The 19,768-nt window shown below is 38.8% G+C and overlaps 1 protein-coding gene across 11 annotated transcripts in view; it reads right to left on the reverse strand.

Moving 5' to 3' along the window:
- Nucleotides 1–19,768, reverse strand: part of esrp1 (epithelial splicing regulatory protein 1) — a 118,203-nt gene that overhangs the window by 89,328 nt on the left and 9,107 nt on the right. For all 11 annotated transcript variants that reach the window (XM_069921873.1, XM_069921869.1, XM_069921867.1 and 8 more), the window contains 6 exons: nt 11,014–11,112; nt 10,873–10,927; nt 8,904–9,014; nt 7,701–7,833; nt 3,871–3,913; nt 2,852–3,153 (listed from right to left, as the gene is read on the reverse strand). In XM_069921873.1, the coding sequence (XP_069777974.1) occupies nt 2,852–3,153; nt 3,871–3,913; nt 7,701–7,833; nt 8,904–9,014; nt 10,873–10,927; nt 11,014–11,112 (743 nt within the window). The remainder of the gene's footprint in view (nt 1–2,851; nt 3,154–3,870; nt 3,914–7,700; nt 7,834–8,903; nt 9,015–10,872; nt 10,928–11,013; nt 11,113–19,768) is intronic.

Consider the following 19,768-nt stretch of genomic DNA (forward strand, 5'->3'; position numbering starts at 1 on the left):
GGGTCAGCAAAATGTTACTGGAAATACAAAGCACTGCTTTTTTCCAATTTCATTTTGAATGCAAGTTCTATGCAATCAACATTGGAACACACAAACCAAATCAGTGTTGAGAATTTCTTAAATTTGAAACTCCCAAGAAGGATCACAATGAGTTTTCACAATCTTTTAAATTTCTGATACCAATCACAATCAATAAATTCACGTGTACTTAATGACTAAAATAAACAACAAATTTACAAACCATACAAAGTGAAAATTATTTTGATTATTATTACTGTTTTAATAAGGATGTAGAAATATTCCAAGGCAAATAATCACAAAGAAATATCAAAAGGAGCATGAGCCTTCAATCAACAATTTTTGTATTAGTAACTTGCACAGAATCCCGGGAAGTAAGGAAAACAAGCAGTGAGGTCATGGAACATATACAGATTAAAGGAGGTGATGCTTGCTGTTTGAAAGCAAACAGGGTGGATAAACCCCCAAGGCTTGACAAGATATTCCCTCAGACCTTGAGGGTGGCTAGCACAGAAATGCAGGGGCACTAGCAAAAATATTTTAAATGTCAGGTTTACATCTCAGATTGTTTACTGCAGCAGAGGCAGAATTACCACTTATTGGTAGTGCAAAAAAATACTGTACACAACTAACACAGCTCCTTGGTTTTGGTGACATTGAGTGCGAGGTTGTTGTTGGTGCACCATTCACACTGAGCATTGGTGCACCTCAGGGCAGTGTGCTCAGCCCACTCCTGTTCATGCTACTGACCCACAACTGCATCGCCAGATCCAGCTGCAATAGTGTCAAGTCTGCAGATGACAATAGTAGATGGCCTCATCAGCAACAATAAGTCGCAAAACAGAGATTGAAAATCTCGTGAAATGGCGGGAGTAACAACTTGAGTCTCTATGTGGACAAGACAAAGGAGATGATCACGGACTTCAAAGAGGACCAGGAACAACCACCCTCCACTTCACATCAACAACTCTGTAGTAGACAGAGTGGAGAGCACCAAGTTCCTTGGAGTTCACTTAACTAATCACCCATCATGGACATTCAACCTGTCAAGAAGGCAAAACAGTGTCTGAACTTCCTGAGAAGACTGAAGCGGGTAAGACTACAGGCCACCATTATGTCAACCTCCTATTGGAGCTCTATTGAGAGCATTTTGGCCAGCTGCAAGACTGTATGTTACAGTTGCTGCAGAGAAATGGATCAGAGGTCAATCCACAGGACAATAAGAGTGACAGAGAGTATCAATGCAGTCTTCTTTCCCCCATTGACGTGATCTACCAGGATTTTTGTCTGAAGATGAGCTACCTTCCAAAAGTAACCCAGGAATTTATAGGCCATTGAGCCTAATATCAGTAGTTGGTAAATTATTGGAAAGTATTTCAAGAGATCAGATATACAAGTATTTAGATAGCCAGGGTCTGGTTAGGGATAGTCAATATGGCTTTGTGCATGGTAGGTCATATTTAACCAACCATATAGAGCTTTTCGAGGAGGTTACCAGGAGAGTTTATGAAGGAAAAGCTGTGGATGTTGTCTACATGAAGTTTAACATGGGAGGTAGGTCAGGAAGGTTTAGATGCTATGTATTCGTATGGAGATAGCAAACTGCCTATTGGCTATATAGGAAAAGCTAGAAAGTGGTAGTGGATGACTGCTTCTCAGACTGGAGGCCTGTGACCTCAGGGATCGGTGCTGGGACCATTGTTGATCATCATCTATATCAATGATCTGGATGATAATGTGGTAAATTGGATCACCAAGTTGAAGATGACAAAGATTGGAGGCACTCTGGAAAATGAGGAATGCTTTCAAAGCTTGCAGAGGGATCTGGACTAGCTGGATAAATGTGCTGAAAATGGCAGATGATTTACTATAGACAAGGGTGACGTGTTGCCTTTGGAAGGACAAACCAAGGGAGGCTATATAAGGTAAATGTTCGGGCATTGAGGGGTGTGGTTGAACATAGGGATCTGGGAATACAGATACACAATTCTCTGAAAGTGGTCACAGGTAGATAGGGTTGAAATGAGAGCTTTTGGCATTCTGGCCTTCATAAATCAAAGTATTGAGAAAGGAGTTGGGATGTTTGATGGTAAAGTTGTACAAGACATTGATGAGGCCAAATTTGGAGTCCTGTGTGCAGTCTTAGTCACCTAACAGGAAAGAAATCAATGTTTGGAAGCGCGTAGAGAAGATTTACAAGGATGTTGCCAGGTCTTGAGGAACTAAATTACAGGGAAAGATTAAATAGGTTCAGACTTTATTTCCTGGAGTGTAGAAGAATGAGGGGAGATTTGAAAGAGATGTACAAAATTATGAAGGGCATAAACAGAGTAAATGCAAGTGGGCTTTTTCCACTGGGATTAGTTGAGATACAACAAGAGGACATGAGTTGAGGGCCAAAGAGGAAAATTTGAGGGGAACTTCTTCACACAAAGAGTAGTGGGAGTTGAAATGAGCTGCCAGCTGAGCAATGCGGACTCAATTTTCATATTTGGACTGGTACATGGATGGTTGGGGAATGGAGGACTACGGACTTGGTACAAGTCAGTGACACGAGGCAGGATAATAGTTTGGCATAGACGAGAAGGGCCGAAGGGCATGTTTTTCATGGTGTAATGTTCTATGCTATGGTGATGTCCAAACAACAATGAAAAAGTTTAATTCTGGTGTGAAGTAGGCTTGAGGATGACATATTTTCTTTTATGAGAATTAACTAAAACATATCATGAGTATTAAGTTACTAAAACTAATCACTTTAAGAGATTACTTGATGACATTTTAATTTCCTTCATTATATGAATTGAATTATTGACAGAAGTTTTAGAGAACTAACCTGCTGTACTTCAGATGGAATGCTTCTGAAAAGTTCAATGTATCGCTTGCCCAACAAGTCCTTGTGCTTCTTGAGTGCATTTTGAGCATGATCTTCACAGGCAAATGACACAAAAGCATCACCTGTTGGCCTCCCATCAGGATATTTAACAAAAAGTATTCCTTCCTTTCCACCTGTTACTGGACAATTTGATCCAAAAAACATCAGGACTTCCTCTGCTGTGGCTACAAATGGAAGACCACGCATTCGAATAATAACTTGATTTTCTTTTGATAGAAACTGAACTACTTCCTTGGAAGTACCTAAAAGGGTAATTATAAATCCAAATTTAATAGCATAAAGATGAAAAATACATTATTAAAAATCCAAAATCAAAAGAAAAAGAAAATGAAGATCGAATTACAATATTTGTCATAAAAAATGCTTTGATGAAGGCTTTTCTCCAAATTATACTGCAATTAACATTATCAAATGCACAATTTTGTCCTACTGATTTCAAAGAATGTAACAGATACAAATCAAAACCACCCAGATTTCATTCATTCAGAGCCACCCCAATCAATTCTCACCTTTCATCCCCTGTCCTTTTATACATGTAGAATTATTGATTTTTCTTTGTTGGCCTGTGCTTCCCTACCCTACACCTACCTTTTCCCCTCTTCTCCCCCAGATTTTTTATTCAGGTGGCTGCTTGCTTTTAACTTAGGCCTGAAATGTTGGTGATATATCTTTACCTCCTATGGATGCTGAAGACCAACTGAGTTCCTCCAGCATTTGTGTTTTTTCTGAATTCTATTTTAGTTTTTTCTATTTCTCAACCCAACTTTTTTCGTCCACCCAGTGTTAAATTTCAGCATTCTGATGGTTCACCCAAATTTTGACACACTATTAATGCAATATCCCCCTTAATGCAGTGCACTTAGATGTTCAGTTTAGAATAGAACATTTGCACGGCATTTCACTGATCATGAAAGCTTTAAAAATCACTAAAATAGATGTTTGAATAATGGTTACTTTACCTCCAGCAATCTTCAAAAAATCTTCCCGAGTTGCCTTGTAAACCTGTTTAATAAAAGTTAACAATGAGGTGTTACGAGCCCAGATGACCCCAAAACCCAGCAGCAATAGAAATTCACCAAGTTTGTTTGTGAAGTGACCTGTACACTCAACCCCCACAATCTTATCTCTTTCAAAGACATAATAATACAAAATATAATATACCCTGCAACAGAGACATTGTACAACCTGAACACCCTTTACTGACATTACAACATAGTATTCTATTGGTTGTGTTACGATCCCAAAGGACCCCAAAACACAGCAGCAATAGATATTCACCACAACAAATGGTTACTTAAACAAAAGTTGTTCTTAATTATCTTTACACATGAAAACAGGATCAAACTAACTTATCACTATAAACTAACCTAACTTAACCCCCTTCTAATTCTAAGTGCACGTGTATGTAATGTGTGTGTAAGTTCAGAAAAGTTCTTTGGTTCACAGTCCAATCTCACTTCTCATTCCTCCAAGTTCACTGGTTGCAGGAAATTCTCATACTGTGCACAGAATTTAACATGTATAACATTCACTGGGCTTTGGTGCTCGAAAGGTAAATGTTTACCGCTCAGGAAGATTCTTGGTACCACCATTAGACACCTCAATGTCTTGCTGATGAAACTTGCCCCATCAGGGTTCTCCAGATAATAACCACTTTCTTTCAGGCTATCACAGAGTTCTTTTCTATTCCACTTATTCCAAGAGAAACATCAGACAGATAGCACTTCCAGCCATCCGCCACTCTGGAGCTTCTGTTTCAGTTCCAACAAACTTCTCTTAGCTTGTTACCGCTTTCTGTGTCACACACAGTCAAAGACTCCCTTCTGTCATTCTCTTTTTTTTGAAGACTTTATTTAAAATTTTATAACATGAATACAATAAAGAATTACATTTAAAGAAAAATAGAAAAAAAATTTTTAAAAGGTACGATTACAATGTTACATCAGAAAACTACACAAAATAACCCCCCCCCCATTAATTGTAACACAATATTAATAGTCTAACTTAAAATTAGTCCAACCCTCCCCCCAAAATAAAGAGTGGAGTTAATAAAATTGACAATATTATATATGAAAAAAAATACCCACTTACAAAAAAGAGATAAAACTTAACCTAAAAATTCTACCAACAAAAAAAAAATTGTCAATACTAAAATATCACACTTAAACATATATTTAAATCAAACTTAAATGCATATAATTAGCAAACGGAGTCTACTTTAACTTATAAAAAGACATCTTATCCTGAATTGAAAAAGATATCCTTTCCATAGTCAAACAAAATTTCCCTTCTGTCATTCTCTCTGAGATTCATAACTGCCAGCAGCATGTCCTTCTCTCTCTCATTTGCAAAACCCCTGACCTTCTCCAGCAAACAATAGGAGTTAGTCTTCTGGTCCATCTGTTGTTTTAGGTAAACAACAACCTCTCAAAGACCTCAGAGTGAGCACTTTGCAGAGAGGTCAAAAGCCTTGCAAAAAGGTCCAAAAGCGACAACCTGGCTCTGGTTGTTCTTCCAAAACAATAGTCCCTTCATTTCATGACATCATTTCAATTAGCACCTACTTGTGAAATGTGCATAGCATTCCTTACAGTTCCTCTTCAAAGTACTGTGGATATGAATTCTCCAATATTTCAAATAAAATCTGTTTTGAAGTGTGTATATGTATGTAACCTTCTCTAATTTTACCAATTTATCTCCCAAAAACATTCCCAAATATTCCGTCACAGTTGTAAAATGCCTTCAGATATCCCGGTGCTATACAAATGATTGATGACAAGATGAGAACTGAGTTCAAATCTTTATATTTTAGTAACATACATCATTAAAGGTAAACTTTAGAAAAAAAATAGTTGACAAAAATAGAAAGAAAATGGCAGGGTGATTTTCTGACCTTTCGAATGTTTTACAGCACTTCGCGTTATGAGCAATTGCCCATTTCCAAAACAAATGTCATAATAAAAGGAACAATCCAATAGAATCAAAGTCTTCCAAAAATAAAATGACTATGTCAAGAATCACAAGCCTTTCAGCCAGTGGAGAACTTCTGAAGTGAAAATTGTGTTGTTAATTAGGAATTCTGGCAGCCAATTTAAACATAGAAACTTTCACAAACATCAATGTGATGATAACCAGGTTATTAGTTTTTGCCTGAAGGATAAATATTGTCCAGAATGCCTCTGCTCTTTTTTTGAAATAGCCCCATGTCATCTAACTGCATCAGAAAAGCAAAACCTTTGACTGGGGCCCACTCTCAGAACTGCACTGAAATGCTCACATTTATTGTTTTGCCTAATGTTTTGGAGTGTGACTTAATCTAGAACTTTTCAACTCGGTCCCAAGTGAGCCACATTAAAATCACATTACAAAATATTGGTCATCAAATTTTAGAAGGTCCATTCACCCTGGTTAAGAAGAAGAAGAACAGGACCATTGCCTGAAGAGGGCACACAAAAATCAGTGAACCGGTGCGGACTCGAAAGGCCAACATGGCCCGTTTCCGCTCCGTAAATGGTTATATGGTTATAACAACTCAACCTCAATGGAGCTGCAGTTCTTCAGTAAATCACAAGACAATTACAGAATAAAATAATTATTTGTCATCTTTTTCTTTCTTGCAAAAATGCCCTTTACTCTATTTTCATTGACGCACCTCTCTTATAATGCCATTCTACTCACAAACTTTAAAATGTCTGCATTTGCCTTTTCTAGAATGTTAATAATCATAATTACAACCCGACAAGATCATTATTTGTGCTTCTACCATTCTGGTTTTTCTTTTGAAAAACAGACTGCAATATACAAGGTGTGATTACAGCAGACCAACTTGAAGCAGTTAATTAAAACTTGTTCTGAACTGTATTCTACAGTCTTGGCTAAATATTTCAACATACTCATGATTCTGGATTATTGCTCTGTCTTGGTTAACACAAGCTCATCATGGAGTGTACCAACACTTGGATCTCTGAGCTCTATTTTTAACCTCTGTTATCTAGTATTGTTTCCCATTTGAAAATTTACATATAACACATGAAAATGTGTTTCAAAGCCAATGTGAATTGTCACTTTCTCAAGAATGATTATGCCTGGAAATTGCCAAATTTGCTTCTGAATCCATGCTGTCTGATGAATATTAGGTTATTTGCATACAGATTTTCTCCAATTAATTGGTTTGAATACATGCATGTTCAGCATAATTAACAGGTTAAAGTTGTATCAAGCAAAGTGGTACAACTATGCCTTTTCACTTTCTGCAAGGTACAAATTAGAGCACAATGCAAAGCAGCTTCCTAATGATGTCCCTCAATGTCCAGCGGTCAAAATGTTTTCATAAAAAGCTCAAACACCTTTGATAACAGATTTTAAAAAAAATGCCATTGTTTTAAATTATTATTTTTTTTGCTCCTTTATAGTATTCCTACTATTAAAAGGTTTTAGAAGTGAAATAAGTAGAGTATCTCTCATTTCCACAAGGTTTTGCAAACTCATTAAAAATATAAAGTTACTCTGGCATTCGATTTCTGATGCTTTGGCAAATCCAGTGATTGATCTGATTATCTTTATGCTAGCATTTGATCTACAAAACATTTCAGAATTGTGCATTTCAATCTCCACATGCAGATATCAGCAATGTTCTGACGTACAAACATTTGTCTCTCCGTTAACCTGAGCAAGTGTATGGAAAAGGAATGTCTTGGAAACACCATGATATGAATGTACCACAGTTTCCCCATGATTGTCCAATGCATACTCCAGCAATGGTTCAATCAATGTGTTGCAAATGGCTTACCTCAATATATCGATTCCCCATGTGATGTTTGTGTCTTTGTAGTGCCAGGTCTCTGTGTTCATTATTAATAAATCTTACAAGTGCTTCTCCATTCCGTCTTCCCTGTGAATTGAGGCAAAGTGCTGCACCACCCCTTTAAAATATTAAATAAAAATTATATCCAAGGGAAATAATAAATATTTCAATACAGTTTATTGAAAGGAAATATCCAATACAGGAATGTTGATCCCATATTTAAATACCTTAAATGACTCAATGTAATTTTAGTTATTGCTCAGAGTTTGTAAATCTGACTTAAGTTAACATTAAATTTGAATTTTAGCTAAACAAAGGGAGAAAAAAAGTATGGATTTTCAAGATGAGGATATTTGGCCAGTGTTTCAAAATGAGCTTATTTTTATTTATTTTTTTTTTTAAAACCTTGAATGCACTTTCTGACTAAGTTGCTGTGGAACTTAAATTATGGCAATACAACAGATGTGGAACAAAAAACCATTTTTCCCCCCAAAAGGGCCAGAAGAAAAATGACGGCTTTAATTTGCATTGCAAGCTTGAAATGATCAACATCGGATATCTTCTATTGAAAATTGCCTGTACATTGAATTTAGAGATGTGGAATTCACTGGCACTCTCATTACTGAATGGTTTGAGGACCCCAGAAATATATTATTAGCCGAGAAATGCAACAATTTTTAATATGACCACTTTCTAAAATAAACCATCTCATCTTCATGAATGATCACAACTTTTTGAATTAATGCACGTTTTACAAAAGGAGAAATGTATTAATCCATGTGCCCTACTAACATATAATCCTTGTCTTACTTTTGCCCTGAATTTTTCTCATACCCTGATATTTGTTCTTTTATTAACTTCAATCTCTTAGAGTTGGAATTGGTGACAATATGGCAGATCATGTCTGCTTACCTGAATGAAGTAGCATCTTTATATGGAATAACCAATACACTATTGTGTAGATTTCTTAACACAGACCTCTCTTTTCTGTTGCTTTTATAAATTGTCAAATACTACAATTGTTTAATAGTTTTTAAACAGATACCTTAAGGCACATATGGTGAAAGCAATTTTGCTTAATCTTGGAAGGAAAACAGTGAAGGTAAATTTTGAAACACTAACCACAGCTTATCTTCTTTTGCAATTTTATGCTATCATTACCGCTTAAAAAAAAAATCAAATACTGACTTAGCTACATTGAGACCCCTGAAGAATCTAACAATATCTTGGTCAGATGACTGCCAGGGTAAACCCCTGGCTCGGATAACTGTATTATCATCAATGATCTCCATCTTGCTGCTGTTGATTAAAAAAAAATACAAGAATTATTCTAAACTCACACTACCCTCATGCATTAATTTTTGAAGAATATCTTCCACTTGTGAGACCATATATTAGCAAAAAAAATCACTACAAAAGTTCATGAATAAATAAATCCTCGGAGGATGATTGTGCTGTTTGGGAATTTAATATGGAAAGGAAATTATTCCAAAAATATGATTGGTAGCATGGTTAGCACAATGCTATTTATAGCATGAGCAACCAGGGTTCAAATCTGGTGCTGTCTTGAAAGAATTTGTAAGTTCTTCCCATGTCCTCATGGGTTTCCTCAGAGTTCTCTGGTTTCCTACCAGCCATCAAAATGTACAGAGGTTGTAGGTAAATTAGGTATTTGGGCAACATGTTCTCATGGGGCTGGAAGGGCCTGTTACCGTGGTGCATTTTAAAAAATTAATTAAAATGACTAAATTCACCATCTTCAGCTGACGAGATAATGAAAGTTCTTAAAAACAAAACAATTATATCTTGAAATGTAGCTTTCAAAGTCAACATTAATTGTATATATTTGCACAAAAATTCAGTGCAGATTTTTAACCACTATTTTCAATGATGCAAAGTCTGCTTTTATAAAAGATTTTCCTACATAGTGATTTAATTCACTATGAGACTACAAAAAAAAACTTTGCTCAACTGTTTCGTCTTCCTTCAACACCTTAGAGGTGAAGAGAAACAAACAATAATTAAAATTAAGACCTCAAGAGGTTACACATCAAATTTCACCACTGCATATGAAATGCTTGCAAACAGATACCTTAAGGCACATATGGTGAAAGCAATTTTGCTTAATCTTGGAAGGAAAACAGTGAAGGTAAATTTTGAAACACTAACCACAGCTTATCTTCTTTTGCAATTTTATGCTATCATTACCACTTAAAAAAAAATCAAATACTGACTTAGCTACATTGAGACCTTAACTGCTTTGCAAAAGTCTAAATGAGGATGAGTCTTACTCTTTCCTAAATCACTGAACACTCATTAACGAAGTCTGATTTTTAAAAAAAATTGTGTAAATTGTGTAAAAGGTACTGTAATATAAGCAGGGGTGTAGACTGAATAAACAAAAGTATAAATAGGGAAATTATCTGAATGCATTTTACCATTATTCAAGCAAATATACATTAAAGAATGGAGGGTTACTGGAAGCTTATTCAGAGATGGGTTTTAAGAATTAAAAGTAGGAAGGGAACTTTAGAGACAAGGTAGTTCAAGTTCATAGAAAGACACAAGTCAGCAATTGTATTAACATACCCTTGCACAAACTTGAAAAATCTATCTCCCTTCAGGGAAGCCAGTTTGCTCAACAATTAACAGGGTAGTAGTCAATAACATGTTCTTCTTTGGCTTGGCTTCGCGGACGAAGATTTATGGAGGGGGTAAAAAGTCCACGTCAGCTGCAGGCTCGTTTGTGGCTGACAAGTCCGATGCGGGACAGGCAGACACGGTTGCAGAGGTTGCAAGGGAAAATTGGTGGGTTGGGGTTGGGTGTTGGGTTTTTCCTCCTTTGTCTTTTGACAGTGAGGTGGGCTCTGCGGTCTTCTTCAAAGGAGGTTGAACATGTTATAAATAAGGAGATAAGCACTGGAGATTAGGGCTGGAGGAAAGGCTGAATTTTAAGGATTGCTGGGGCCATTTTGTTTGCAGGTGCATTCAGCAGCAATGACAATGGTCTGACCTTATTTCTACAAAAATATCTCAGGTGCGTAGAGACAAAAAGGCAAGGAAAATGTCTCTCACTGTATAAATAACATTGAATTTGTATCATAGATCATGGTTGTCAAAGCCTGAGCTTTTATTCAACTAAATTTAGAAGACTTACCAAGTTCCCATTTCAAATTTGTTATTCACTCTTTCTGGATCTAAAAACCTGTGGTCTGAACAGAGCAAAGTATTATCGATCAGAACCTGCGTTTCATTCACATCAAAATATTTAAAATTTTACTGAATCTTTGGCACTTACTGTATGGTTCAGAAATAATAGTTAATATAATTTTGGTTGCAGTCATAATGTCTGAAACACCAAATTTATAACTGCCTGAATGATCTTCAAGATGCAAATCTACAAAATACTGGTCAAGGATAGATATCTTGACGATGATAATCCTTTTAGTAACACAAAGAGTTCACCAAGTATTATTTGCTTTCCTAGTACTTGAAACAAAGAGGCAAAGAAGAGGGCCTGAACAGCACCATTCCAAGTATACAACAAAAACACAGGCAGAGCTTGGATCATGCAAGTTTTCATAGCTACATCTAATGATGTTTCTTTTAAGCAATAAAGAAACTTGGGTTCTTTTAAAACAACTATACTTGATAAGCTAAAGAACTCACACCATGTGGAGGCATCCATCTTGAATTCAACCCAAGCTGCAGCCAACTCGTCTGACTCCCAGTGGTCAGGAGTGTCAATAACACCATGACTACATCCCCTTTCCTTGAGATGTTTCATCTAACAATGTGACACATTAATACAGTATTCATTTCAATATACAGTTCAACACAAATGTAAATACATATGTAAACAATCATCACGAGCACAAACTTTTTAAGTGTGCAGTTCCTTTTCTTTTAGAGATTCAGTCTGTCAGGTGCTTTGATAACAAGTGTGGATCTTCTGAACACTTGTGTCATCTCTGCTGGCCCACTATTGTCTCACACTGGTGATGTTTCCTCTGTTGCATGCAGGCTGGATTGTCTGCATTTGTCTGGTCCTGCAGTGTCGCTTGAGTTTTCAGCAGGCTCTTTTGATTCCTCCTCAGTATTTGACTGTTGTCTGTTCTGAGAGTGTAGGATCTTGGATTTACTTTCTGCAGAATAGTGGCCTTCTTGTCCCAGGTGCTAGAATCTATGAGTTTCACTGTCATTGTGTGCCAGTGGATCCAAGGTTCTTGATGACTTGTCCTAGTTTGGCTTTTGTCTCCATTGCAGATGCTTTTTTTCCATTTAACATCTTCAACATCTGTTCTTGGTTGGGTCTGCAGAGTGGTGCATAGATTATGTCCCATCAAAAGCTCAGTGAGTAATATGCCACGTTCAAGTGGCGCAACTCTAACTTAATAGAGCTAGATGCGGATCTGAGCCATTGTCTAGTGCATTCTTGAACAACAGTTTAACAATGTGAACTCCTTTCTTTGCTTTACCTTTTGACCGTGCATGCAGAGGACTTGAAGTCACAGGTCAAAAATCATACTCTTTGCAAAGTTCTGGAATTCTCTACAGTCATAGCATGGTCCATTGTCACTGTAGGCAATTTGAGAAGTTTCATATTTTGCAAAAATCGATTTCATATATTTGATCACACAAGCAGCAGACATGTTAGGAAGCAGCACAATCTCCAGATAATCAATAATCAGCAAGTAATTTTTCCATCCATGTGGAACAGATCAGTCCCAACTTTCTGCCAGGATTCTGCTTGGATGTCAGTTATAATTATGGATTCCTTCGCCTGTTTAGTATGATGTTTCAAACAGGTCTCACAGCTTGAAATCATCCTGTCAAAGCCAGCATTTATCCCCCTCCTCTTGCATTTCTCCATTCCAAGGTGCTCCTCATGCACCCTTCTCAACATCTTTTGTCACAGTGATTGAGCAATGATAATTCTGCTCTGTCTGAGTAGAAGCCCATTGACAACACTCAGCTCAGCTCTGATATTGCAGTATGGCTGACATTCACCTCAAGGCCTTGCTTATTCAGATTAGTGATGACCTTCTGAAGAACTGTGTCCTTTTTTTGTTTCAGCTGCGACCTGCTTGGATTTCATGTCAGATACAGGAAGAGATTCAATGATCAGATTCACCTGGAGATTCACATCTGTCTCTGTGGAACTCTCATTGTGTGCATCACTTTACAACATTTCCCTGGATAACAGATCAGCTAACAATAACTTTCCCTACTTGCAAAGGTTCTTAGTTAAATAGCACAGAAACAGGCCCTTCAGTCCAACTCATCCATGTCCAACAAGATACTTACATAAGCTCATCCCACGTGGCTGCATTTAACCCACATCTTTATAAATCTTTCCTATCCATGTACCTGCCCAATTTCCTTTTGAACAGCTTGACCATTCTATCCATCTTCATCTCTGGTTGTTTGTTCCATATACCTAGTACTCTGTGTCTAAGTTTTAGACAATTAGCATGGGAAAAAGACTGAATATCGACATTACCTGCTCCCCTCGTGATTTTATAACCTTTACAAAGTCATGCCTCAGCCTCCTTTGACCCAGAGAAAACACTCAACCTATCCAATCTCTCTCAAACTCAAGAACATGCTACTAAAATCCCATCGATACATAGTCTCTTCCACCAGAACAACCAACGACCTTGGCCACAGTTACACATCCATCAGTGATGCCGACCACTCCATCACATGACTGCTCATACAGCCTTAAGGCAGAAGCTGAAGAATAAGGACCAAACAGGAAAAGTCGTGCATCACTGGACTGAGTAATTAAATGACATCCGACATGACTGCATTGAGTCAGTCTGTACTCAAGGTCTCAGCAACCAACCTTAACGACTACACCACTACCATTAACATTTTTTCTCTTACACTATGGAAACTATGAATATTTAAAACCAGCAATCTCTTGTATTTATTATCCATTTGTAATTTAATATATTAGCTTTTCTCCCATGAAGTACTTGTTTGGCTGCAGCAAAAAAAAAATCAGTGCACATGTATACAATGTATTTGACAATAAATTTATCAACAATTATCCAGTGTCACTACCTAAATTAACGAAAGGAGAAGGAAATGAAAAGAATTGACTCAGTGGAATTTCTTGTTTATTTTTATTGAATGACAACATTGTTTGACTGGTTTAATGTATCCTAGATTTTGTACTTTAAATGGACTGGAGGGGGGAGGTAGGGAGGGTGGGATGGGAGGAGGGAGGGGGGAGAAAATGGCACTTTATATATATTTGAAAAGGAAAAAGTATGTATCATGGTTAATGTGGTTTATGGTGTGAAAAATAAAAAATTTAAAAAAAAACAATTATCCAGTGTGTAGAAGACTGTATGCCAAAGAGAACAATCTGCACACCCCTAACCAGAAACTGTCGTACCAACCTCTGTGCTGAAGAAAAATGCAGTGATGAGCCCAGATGATTATCAGCCAGTGGCTCGGACATTCACCTTCATGAAGTGGTGCAAGATGTGGGTCACAGTTCACAACAACTCCAGCCTACCAGCCATCCTTAACCCACACCAGTTCACATGCAACCAAAAGAGATCCACAGCAGATACCATCTCCCTGGCCTGACACTGAGTCCTGGAACACCTGGACCACAAGGATACCCATGTCAGACGACTATTGATTAATTACAGCTCAGTTTTCAACACAATAGTACCAAATAAACTAATCTGCAAGCTATACTACCTTGCGAATGGATCCATGACTTTCTATCGTGCAGGCTACAATCAGTCAGGATTGGTGGCACCACTTGCTTCACCATCATCCTAAACACCAGGGCTGTGCATTCTATCTCCCACTATATTCCCTGTACACGCACAACTGTGCAGTACCACACAACTCTCATGCATCCATTTCATAGTGACAGAGTACATTGATATGTATTTGGGAGATAAATTGGAAAAGGTTTGTTAGAGTAGGTTACATACAAACACTTTAAAACAGATCTTATATAAAATACAGGAGCTCTGCTAATGCTAGACATGTCGGTACCAACAGCCTTTGCAAAAGCTTTGGAGAGTGCCCAAGGAACTTCACTAATGGATTGTTGTTTACAAAAAAGCAACAGATAAAAGAGCTTGTTGGAGCCATATTCTGTCCAGAGTGGAACTTGCTGTTCTTGGAGGGTCATGTGGTTTTACAAGCAGAGAGAGTAAAACAGGCTTTCTCAGAGAGAGAGAGAGAGAGAGAGAAAGAGAGAGAGGAGAGGAGAGAGAGAGATCAGTTCTACAGCCTGCACAGCAGCTGGAACTGGAACAGGACAAGCTGGCAAGCTTGTGGAAAACCCCATTTGGAAGACAGGTTGTGAGTGCTTAGTTCAGCCTAGTCAAAACCCTTGTGATTCGTGCAAGAGAGAAACAAAAAGGAACCTTGAGGGGGCAAGATTCTTCAGCAGAACACTGAAGTGGCTGATTAAAAAAGGAATCACCTGTGGGGGTCAGCATACAATAAATCTCTCTCTGAAAACCGACAAGAATCTTCCTGAGCAGTAACCATTTACCTTTCAAGCTCCAAAGCCTGGTGAACTTTATAAATGTTACATTCTGTGCACAGTAGAAGAATTGCCTGCAACCAGTGAACCTGGAGGAATGAGAAGTGAGATTGGACTGTGAACCAAAGAACTTTTCTGAACTTACACACACACATTACATACACGTGCACTTAGAATTAGAAGGGAGTTAAGTTAGGTTAAGTAAGTCAATACAGATAAGTTAAAGTTTGATTCTACTTTCATGTTTAAAGATAATTAAAAGCAACTTTTGTTTAAGTAACCGTTTATCTTGGTGAATATCTATTGCTGCTGGGTTTTGGGGTCCTCTGAGCTCATAACAATAGATAGTATCACAACTATGGAGTATGATCTTGAACAACTATGGACTATAGAAGAGAGAGAGAGGGACTTGTGGTTTCATACCCAGACAACAACCTCTCCTTCAATGTCAGCAAGCCCAATGTCTGGTTTGCACCAATAGTGCTAAGGTGGATATAAAAGACAGCATTGAAAGGTAAACGCCTCCAATGACTTATCTTGATCCAACCACATCAATGCAATAGCTAAATAAAAGTGCATCCAGTGCCTCAACTTCCTGAGAAAATTCTGCATGTCACCAGTATCCCTGAACAACTTTAACACCTTCATAACTGTCATGGTGCATCACTGAAATGGCACAGAAACTGGTCTGCCCAAGACCTCAGAAAACTATCAAGGGCTGTCAACATGGCTGAGGCCATCACACATCTATACCTCCTTGGAAAAGCTGCTGACATTCTGAAAAACTCATCTCACCCTCTTCACCCCCATCCCAGCAGATTCAAAGACAATTTCTTTCCTGCTGACATCAAGTTCCTGAATGAACCCCCAAATAGTATTATTTTGATTTTGCTCCATACCAACTGATCTTGAAGGTATTCTACACCTTAGTACAAGTAAGGTGTCAGCTCACAAAATAATTTCCATCACTGCATGTGACAATAAATTTGAACTCTCTTTAGAATGAGCCCTTCTTCTTGGCAACATCCTTATGAATCTTTTCTGCACATGCTCCAGCTCACTGACACAAATAATGTTCTGTGTCTGCATAGGTTTTCCCTGGGGGCTCTCGTTTTCTCCCACTCTTCAAAACATACCAGGCATTGTAAATCAATTGGGTGTAATTAGGCAGCATGAGCTTGTGGGCCAAAAGGACCCGTTATTGTGCTTTATGTCTCACTTTAAATCTTCTGGTATGGCAACTGGAACTGTTCACAGTACATCAAATGTGATCTAACCAACATTCTATGCAATCGTAATATGATGCCCCAACTTTTGTACACAATAACTTACAACTAATAATTGAAACAAACAAATACCAATTATTTTTTAAAAAGACATTTGCATCCAGGAATTGGACATTATTATCAAGATCAGCACTTACTGTCTATCCCTAACTGCCTTTCAGTTAAGATTCATTTAAACAGGCATGTGGATTGGAAAGGTTTAAGAGGGATTCAGGCCATTGACAGGCAAATGTGATGAACTCAGGTAGACCATGAGGTCAGCAGGGATGACTTGAGCAAAAGGATGCATTTCCATGCATGCTAACATTATAGAAATTGGTTAAGAAAGGGACAAGACTGGCAACTCAACATTCCAGGATAGAGATGGTTACAGGAAAGTAAGTGTTACTGGTTAAGGAAGGTTGTCATTGCAATGGTCAGAGGGGACATTACAGACAGGTGGAGCTGAGGAACAAAAAGGGCATGATCACCTTGTTAGCAGTGAACTTCAGGCTTCCAAATGGGAATTGGAGGAGCAAATATGCCAAGAGGTTGCTGCCAGCTGCAAATTCAGTAATGTTGTTATAGTCATGAATTTTAATATTTGCAAAGATATTGTGTGAAATGTTTAGATGGAGGAACTGAGCTGATCTTGCAGTGTCCATAGGACAAAAAAGACATAACCAACATTTTAGACCCGAGTCCAACAGTGTAGCATTTACTGCATCCAGTGGTACACTTGCGCCCACATCTTTTCCCTTCACACCTTTTAGGGTCACACTTCACTTGCGAATCTGCAAAAGTCATTCACTGCATCAAGTGCTCCTGTTGTGGTCTTTTTAAATTGATGAGACTAAATGTGAACTGGGAGATTGCTTTGTTCAGTTTTCCCCACTCCGTCCACTGTAATAGTGGGGATCTCCTATGCAGTCATGTCTGAGCATGCTCTCATGCACTGCCAGTCTGAGACTACTCGCAAAGTGGAGGAACAACACCTCATATTTCATCTGGGCACCTTCCAACCAGATAGCATTAACAACCACTTACCCAGTTTACTCCACCTCTCGCCTTGCTCATTTCTCCTTTCCTCGCGGGAAGGTTACTCTCTTTCCCCATCTCCTTTCCACCAGCTCTGCATTCATAGGACCATCCCCTCACCTATCCTTGTCCAATTATCACCTTTTGCTTGTTGGCCTATTCTTCTTCCCCACCCACTTCCAACTTGTCCTTTCCTCCATTCTCCCCCAGTCTTTTTATTCAGGTTCCTGCCTGCTTTCTGCTCATACCTTTAAGGGCTTAGACCCAAAATGGTGGTTAAATATCTTTACCTATTCCGGATGCTGTGAGACGTTTTGACACCTCATGCAGTTCTGCATATTTATTACAAAAATGGAGTGTTTTTAAAGTGCTTTGACAAGAGTCCAGGACATGCACATTCCCATTCAAATGAAGGGTCAGACACCCAAATGGAGGAAGCTTGGATGATGAGGGAAATTCAGGCTCTGGTCAAGAGTAAGGAGGAGGCATTAACAGGAAGAAGCACCTGGAATCAAATGTATACAAAGGAGGAATTTCGGGAACAGAACAAGCTGAAAATGGGGAAAAAAAAAGGACAGGAAATAACCGTCAGGTTAACACCAAAGTTAATCCCAAGAAATTGTACAAGTACATGGTGAGAAAAGGTTCAAAGGTTCCTTTTATTGTCATGGAATAATGCATGGAAAGTATTACATACACTAAACCAACTTTTGACTGCTTCAAGGCAAACAAAGTGTCGCCGTGAGCATTGCACGCTGCCTGAACAAAATGGAAAGAGAAGCAAAAGAGAATCCCTTCAAAGACACGGAGTGTCTGTGGATTCACTCCCGCAGCCTCTGCAACTGCACAGACTCATGTTCAAGTCAATTAGCAACCCGAGCTTCAGATCCAAACCTCCAATATGATCAGGAAACCTTCAGCACCCGAGGCCCTCGGAAGCCAGTCTTCCCCTCAAATCCAGTTCTGGTCCCAATGAGCCTGCAGTACGTGTGGATCGTTCAACCACATCACCAGCAGCCCACACCCTATGCAAGTCCTTTGACCGCAATTCACCAACATCCTACAGCCTGTGTGGATCTTTCAGATGCTGAGCCTCTCACTGGTCTGTTGCCATAGTCTTTGTCTATTGGCTTGTCTCCTATGCTTCTCCTTCTCAATGGGGGTTGTTCTTCGCTGAGTGGTACGTTGCCCAGTACAGGCCCCACTACCTTGGGCACAGACCCCAAGATAGCAGGATTTTAAAAAAAGTCAGCTCCTTTAACAGGCCGTTTAAAGCCTGTACCATTGGCATTAGGACATAGCAGTTGAAGTCTGAGGAGCAGCTGCATCTCCACTTCCCACTCTCCTGGGTCTGCGACTCTGCCAATACAGCACCAAAAAATGGGACTCCTCAAGAATCAATGTGGCCAACAGTGGAGGAGATGCTGAAGGACCTGATGCAGATGAAAGTAGGCAAATCTCTTAGACCTGATCACATATACTGTATACAAGGACACTGTAGGAAGTTGGACAGGAAATTGCAGGTATCCGGCCTGAGATTTTTGAGTTGTCATCAAGAACAGGTGAGGTTCCAGATAGGTAATTGGCTTCATGGAAGAAAACTGAAGGTGATAGTGAAAAATTGTTTTCTGAACTAGAAGCCAGTGACCAGCAGTGTGCCACCAGGTTCAGTGCTGGGTCCATTGAAGTTTGTCATCCATAACAATGAAAACATGCATGGCATGATTAACTAGTTTGTGGATGACACCAAAATATTTGGTATTACAGATGGTGAATGTGATTGCAAAAAATTACTGCAGTTGGGTAGGCAGAGGAATGGTCAATAAATTTTAATGCAGAAAAAGGTCAGGTGTTGCGTTTTAGGAGCTCTCACGTGTGTCGAATGTGGGCAGTGTTGCAGAACAGAGGGATCCAGGAATGCATGTACATTGCACATTGAAAGTGATGTCACAGCGAGATGGGGGTGGGGAGAAGAAGCAGAGGCAAAAGGCTTTCAGTCAGTGCATTGAGTACAGAGGTTGGGAGATTGAGTTGCAGTTGGCCCCATTTGGAGCAATGTGATCAGTTCTGGTCATCTTGCTGCAGCAAAGATGTTGTCAAGTTGGAGAAAGACCAAAGATTTACAAAGATGTTGCCAGGATTCAGGGACCTGAGCAATAGGGAGAAGTTGAAAATGCTCTGGCTTTATTCCTTGGAGCACAGGAGGATGAGGGGCAATCTCATAG

Source organism: Narcine bancroftii, chromosome 2 (genome assembly GCF_036971445.1).
Source record: "Narcine bancroftii isolate sNarBan1 chromosome 2, sNarBan1.hap1, whole genome shotgun sequence".
Classification (NCBI taxonomy): Eukaryota; Metazoa; Chordata; class Chondrichthyes; order Torpediniformes; family Narcinidae; genus Narcine; species Narcine bancroftii.